This window comes from Neofelis nebulosa, chromosome X, assembly GCF_028018385.1.
Source record: "Neofelis nebulosa isolate mNeoNeb1 chromosome X, mNeoNeb1.pri, whole genome shotgun sequence".
Classification (NCBI taxonomy): domain Eukaryota; kingdom Metazoa; phylum Chordata; class Mammalia; order Carnivora; family Felidae; genus Neofelis; species Neofelis nebulosa.
Genome location: NC_080800.1, coordinates 21,471,656 through 21,478,661, shown reverse-complemented (window position 1 = coordinate 21,478,661; position 7,006 = coordinate 21,471,656). Strand labels below are relative to the sequence as shown.

The 7,006-nt window shown below is 40.3% G+C and overlaps 1 protein-coding gene across 1 annotated transcript; it reads right to left on the bottom strand.

The window, feature by feature from the left end:
• Positions 1 to 2,981: 2,981 nt before the first annotated feature.
• Positions 2,982 to 3,917, bottom strand: LOC131503186 (vomeronasal type-1 receptor 90-like). The gene has a single exon (XM_058714722.1). The coding sequence runs from the start codon at positions 3,906 to 3,908 to the stop codon at positions 2,982 to 2,984; it is 927 nt and encodes a 308-aa protein (XP_058570705.1). The 5' UTR covers positions 3,909 to 3,917.
• Positions 3,918 to 7,006: the final 3,089 nt, after the last annotated feature.

Here is a 7,006-nt window from a genome sequence, read left to right as displayed (position 1 = left end):
TAGAAACCCCAGAACTAGACCCACAAACGTATGGCCAACTCATCTTTGACAAAGCAGGAAAGAACATCCAATGGAAAAAAGACAGTCTCTTTAACAAATGGTGCTGGGAGAACTGGACAGCAACATGCAGAGGAATGAAACTAGACCACTTTCTCACACCATTCACAAAAATAAACTCAAAATGGATAAAGGACCTGAATGTGAGACAGGAAACCATCAAAACCCTAGAGGAGAAAGCAGGAAAAGACCTCTCCGACCTCAGCCGTAGCAATTTCTTACTTGACACATCCCCAAAGGCAAGGGAATTAAAAGCAAAAATAAACTACTGGGACCTTATGAAGATAAAAAGCTTCTGCACAGCAAAGGTAACAACCAACAAAACTAAAAGGCAACCAACGGAATGGGAAAAGATATTTGCAAATGACACATCGGACAAAGGGCTAGTATCCAAAATCTATAAAGAGCTCACCAAACTCCACACCCGAAAAACAAATAACCCAGTGAAGAAATGGGCAGAAGACATGAATAGACACTTCTCTAAAGAAGACATCCAGATGGCCAACAGGCACATGAAAAGATGCTCAACGTCGCTCCTCATCAGGGAAATACAAATCAAAACCACACTCAGATATCACCTCATGCCAGTCAGAGTGGCCAAAATGAACACATCAGGAGACTATAGATGCTGGAGAGGAGGTGGAGAAACGGGAACCCTCTTGCACTGTTGGTGGGAATGCAAACTGGTGCAGCCGGTCTGGAAAACAGTGTGGAGGTTCCTCAGAAAATTAAAAATAGACCTACCCTATGACCCAGCAAGAGCACTGCTAGGAATTTATCCAAGGGATACAGGAGTACTGATGCATAGGGGCACTTGTACCCCAATGTTCATAGCAGCACTCTCAACAATAGCCAAATTATGGAAAGAGCCTAAATGTCCATCAACTGATGAATGGATAAAGAAATTGTGGTTTATATACACAATGGAGTACTACATGGCAATGAGAAAGAACGAAATATGGCCCTTTGTAGCAACGTGGATGGAACTGGAGAGTGTGATGCTAAGCGAAATAAGCCATACAGAGAAAGACAGATATCATATGTTTTCACTCTTAAGTGGATCCTGAGAAACTTAACAGAAACCCATGGGGGAGGGGAAGGGGAAAAAAAAGGTTAGAGTGGGAGAGAGCCAAAGCATAAGAGACTGTTAAAAACTGAGAACAAACTGAGGGTTGATGGGGGGTGGGAGGGAGGGGAGGGTGGGTGATGGGTATTGAGGAGGGCACCTTTTGGGATGAGCACTGGGTGTTGTATGGAAACCAATTTGACAATAAACTTCATATATTGAAAATAAATAAATAAATAAATAAATAAATAAATAAATAAATAAATAAATAAATAAATAAAAATAAACCTAACCCTCTCAGCCCCAATCCAGATGTCACACACCATTTTTGAATCTGTCTCCCTCTCTTTGCCTGCTTGAATCATGCATGATACCCCCATCCCTTGTTCTTCTGGATTCCAATAGCAATCTAACTGCCCTTCTTTTTTAAGCTTCTGGAAGGCAAGAATTGCATCTCAAATTCATGCCTCCTTTCGTAGCCAGTAAAATGCCTTGCACCCAAAGCACTCATCACTTATTTGTAAATTCAAAGAAAATTATTATATGTCTATTGCATGCCTAGAACTACTAAGAAGTTAAAAGAGCATACACATGGACTCAAGAGATTTGGGTCCAAAATTAGGCTGTGCATGACTCTAGGCACATTAACCACATTAGGCCTCATTTTCCCCATAGTAAAACGAGAATACCTTAGGTCAGCGTTCCCAAAGAACCTTAAGATGCAGATTCATGTACAAATGCTCCCAAGAAAGACGAAGGTTGGGGGTGTCAGAAAGGGAAAAATCCAAACAAAGGTGTGATCTCAGGTAAACTCCCAGCATAACCCTGACCAGGGGAGCTCCAGTCACACATATAAAAGCTCCAACACTGCCCTACTTGAGTCATACTCAACACCTGTCAGTCATTGGCCAAGATGCCCTGTTGCAGGGTGGGACTAGGAGTGGGACCGTAACACTAAAGTCCCAGGCACTTCCTGCTCTGTGTGTCTGGGCAAAGCGGCTCCAGTAGTGCAAGTCCTGGCCATCCTTCAGAAGAAAGTCACAGGTAAAGGCCTTTAGAAGCAAAAGAACATAGAAGCTGTGGGAGGCACAGCATTCTGGGTAGAGGTCAATGGCCACTACAGAGGGTTTTGGAGTAGGTGACCTCTAAGCAAGTTTTCTGATTCAAATTTCAACAAGAGTCTTTTATATTTAATCTAGAAGATATAATCCATAAGAGACTCTTAGGGATTGAGAACAAACTAAGGGTAGATGGGGGGTGGGAGAGAGGGGAAAGTGGGTGATGTGCAGGGAGGAGGGCACTTGTTGGGATCAGCACTGGGTGTTGTATGGAAACCAATTTGACAAGAAATTAGATTTTAAAAATCTAAAAACAAATCTAAAAAAAAGAAAAGAAAGGGGAGTGAGCCAGGTTCAACTTGAATCAATTGGGTTAATAGGATTTGTAAGAAAATAGTTATTCCTATTCCTAAGGTATCTAGAACCGAATCTCCCTATCCCTGATATGAATACATTAGGTTATATGACAATGAAAATTAAGGTTGTAGATAGAAGGATGTTTAATAATTATCTGATTTTAAGGTCAGATTATGCTGAATTATCAGGATAAGACAACTATTTCACAATCTCTAAATGTGGAAGGAGGAGGAAGAGAAAGTGTCACAGTATGGAAAATGAAACTAGACATTATTTTTTCCCAATTGTTTTCTTGTTAATTCTTTCCCCAATAGCATAAAATGAACAAGAGTTCAGCTATAAAAACACCTGTGAATTCTTTATCTGGCTATCAAAATTTTATCTGTCATAAAATTAAAGCAAAAATAATCATTTTGGGGTATAAATATTTCACGAATAAGTAGTTATAAACTGATCGTAATTTTTCCACATTTTTGAAACACATTTTTTATCCTTTTATCCAAACAAATTAACACCAATGCACTGACAGTGGCATACACATTGGATACAAGCTTCTGGAAATCCAGGATTACTGGGTCATATCTCCATAACACAGTTGCAGAGGAGGAGATAATGATGTCCACCCAGTACACGACTACAAAGAAACTCACCAACAACAGGATAGTCTGGGTGGCCCTTCTCTCTGGGGAGACCCTCGAGGAGAGGCTGGAGCTGTGTAGCTGCTGGCACTGCCTCTGATGCCTGGACAAGAGAATCACCATATATGCACTAGAGAGCAGCATGGCACCTATAAAGAAAACATCCCTGGGTAATGTCAAAATGAGAAGCCGTCCCCTGATGATGGAGTGTATGGGGGAAACCGAGCAGTATTTACTGACATGCAGTAGATGGATCTGGGTCATGTTAGAAGAAGCAGCAGTATACAAGATGCACTTACTATTGAGAGACAAACTAAGAAGCCATAAGACAATAAAAGGACGGAAGACGCATTTTGTGCATTTATGTTTAAACCTGACCAACCAGGAGGTGCTGGTGCTGGTGATGAAGGCCTGGAGGATGCTCAGGAGGCAGGTGATGTTCATGGACAGACATCGTGTCACTCTGTTCATGCAAAATAAAGCCTTATATTTGAAATCGTTCAGAAAGTTTAGTGTTTCCAACAGGTCTGTAGACAACAGCACAGTGAAGAGTTTCATCGTGTGGACAAATGCCAAGTGACAGATGATCAGGTTGGTGGGCTTAGGCCTGCGATCCAGAAGGTGTGTGAAGATGTGGAAGAGAAGGAGGAAGCTGTCGGCTGAGATTCCTATGACTGCTTGTAGATATTGTCGTATTTTAATGGTCATGTAAATGGAAGATGTGATCTTCATGGTCACAAAGAAAAAACATTTTTCTCTGGAAGAAACAGGTCTCACATCAACAATATCATTTACTTTGTTGTCATACTCCTCGCCACATCACAGTTTTCATCTTATCCATATTACTTCGCCCAATTAGTAAGTAAACCTATGTTGTATAGAGTATTAGAAATACAGTCTCTCTTAAATATGGAGAACAAACAGAGGGTTACTGGTGGGGTTGTGGGAGGGGGATGGGCTAAATGGGTAAGAGGCATTAAGGAATCTACTCCTGAAATCATTGTTGCACTAGATGCTAACTAATGTGCTAACTAATGTTGCACTATATGCTAACTAATGTGGATAAAGTAAAAAAAAGAAAACTAAAAAAAAGAAAACAAGATATAACTTAAATCTATTTGGGAAGATAAAATAAACATATATAAAATCACTGGATGCTAAGTCGATGTACAGTCAAACATCAACACCATTCAGAAAAAGAGAAAATGCTAAGTTTAATCTGAAAGACATTCTAAAGGGGGTCAATCTGCAAGTTAGCCATGAAGGAAACATAACCTTGAACTGGGACCTCTTCAACACCAATCACTGCTTCCTGAAATCCTGAACAATAAAATCCTTCCTTTGAATCCAGCCTTCTCTCTCTTCACCTTCTTTCCCACTGAACTTGTATTTCAACTCTTTATGATATCCAGATTCTCAAATCCTCTTCCAACCCTTTGGTCATTATTTCCTCACTTGTTCCCTACACACACCTACACAGACGCGCGCGTACGCATCCCTGTATTTCTTTTTCAGTTTTTCCATCCTCCGATGTTCTTCTTCCTTTCCCCAAGTTATTTAAAAAATCACAGTTCCACAACCAAACTTCCACAAACACTTCAGTGATTCTTCAGCTCATAAACTGCCTCCAACACCCACAAAATGATTAGAAACGATATGACAGTGTATAATTAATGTCTAAACCCTATGGTACTAAATTTGGCTGCTATGAGCATTTCTTCTTTCTCTTCAGCTAGGCTGTAATCCTCCAAGGGCAATGTATTGTACCCCTTCACACCAACTGGCAGAGATCTAGACAAACCACAGACAAACACGTGAGAGATGACATCTCCCCCCAATAAAAATAATGATTACCAAAGACAATCATACAACATAAACTTCACTTTATAAAATAACACATGAATACAATGCAGAATCAGCTTGTGGATGCATTCTGACATATTACTTCAGGATGATAAAGCAGAAAATGAAAAAAAAGAAACTATCAAAAACATTTTACAAAATACACATCTTTAAATGCATCTTCAGGCTGATTCATTTAGGTGTTTATATGTCTGAGGATCACAGTTTATCACATTATTGTGATAAATAGTATTTTATGCACAGACATCTGGCTTGTAAAAAAATATGAAACCTGAGGCACCAGAGTGGCTCAGTAGGTTGGGCACCCGACTCTTGATTTTGGCGGTCATGATCTCACAGTTTGTGGGATCAAGCCCAGCTTTGGGCTCTGCACTAACAGCACAGAAGCTGCCTGGGATTCTCTCTCTCTCTCCCTCTTTCTCTGCCCCTCCTCTGCTCTCTCTCTCTCTCTCTCTCTCTCTCTCTCCCCCTTCTCTATCTTTCAAAATAAATAAATAAACTTAAAAAAAGAGGAAACCAGGCAGCCGAAGGCAGTAAGAATGGGAGGAAAGCTTTTGTGATATGGCAGGTGTCTGACTACAACACAGTGACTATGTTCTAACTGGATGTCAAAAGCCGATTTTTTTTATGTTCCCTACAGTCAGTCTTAGGAGAGATTTAAATTTCCACCCTATAGAATACTTCCCAAAATGAGAAAAGTATTAACGCTTCTTAGGAACGATGCTTCATATGTTACTGATTCCATGAAAATCTATTTATAAACAAAAGGAGAACACCTGGAGAAGACAAGAATGGGTTAAGCAGAGTACATAGACTAGATTATCTGGGGTTCATGTCTGCATGTGGCAGATACTCCCTTCCTCAATGGTTCCAACAAGTGCTTCATAATCTGCACATTTCATTCTCTGCCTATGTCTTTGGTTCCTTCATCCTTCTACTGATTCACCTTTTTCCCCTCTGGCCTTGGAGCCCTGGGTCTTCTAAGCCTTAAGCATCGTCATCTCTACCCCCAGCCAGGGCCACTTCACAGGCATTGGAATCACTTGAAACTCGGCTCCAGCTCACTGATTTCCAGCTCTGAGACTGCCTTCTCGAGTCACACTTTCCTGTCCTTCAACCTGTTACATCCCTCAATTCTACCTACCTTTTTTTCTCATTCCTCAGGCTCTAATGTTTTGCTATCCCCCAGGAAAAGGAGAATACATTCCTTGTGGTGATATGTGATGCCACCAAAATGTTTAATTGATGCAGATAATAGAATCTACATTTCTTCACTCTATTAGACAGCATTCATGTCTACCTAAACATGACTAATTTTTCTAAAGCCCAGTTTACTACATTATTTTCTTTTATGCCTCATATCTAAGAACTCTTGGCGCGAGAAGAAATATGAACGGCAAATAAGCACATGAAAAGATGCTCAACATTACTTGTCTTCAGGGAAATGCCAACAAGCCACACAGTGAGGTACCACCATGCATCTATTAGAATGACTTTTAAAAATGGCAACACTAAGTGAGGACAAGGATGCAGAGCCACTGGAACTCTCGTTACCGTACGTGTAGCACAAATCTACTCTGCAAAACAGTCCTAGAGTTTCTAATAAAGTTAAATATAGTGAGCATATACCCAAGAAATCCCACTTTTAGGTATTTACCTCAGAAATGGAAGCATGTCCACACAAAAATCTGTACCCAATTGTTAACGCCAGCTTTATTCATAATTACCAACACGGAAGCAACCCAAATGATCCTCAACTGGGAAATGGGCAAACCAACTGTTGGGTATCATTCCATCTAAACAATGGAATTATTTAAACACATTGTTTAGATGGAATGATACCCAACAACAACAACAAAAATGAAGTACTGATACATCCAACGGCATAGATGACTCTCAAATGTACTGTGCTGAGGAAAAGAAACCAGACCCATGAAACTTCATATTGTATTATTCCATTTACATGA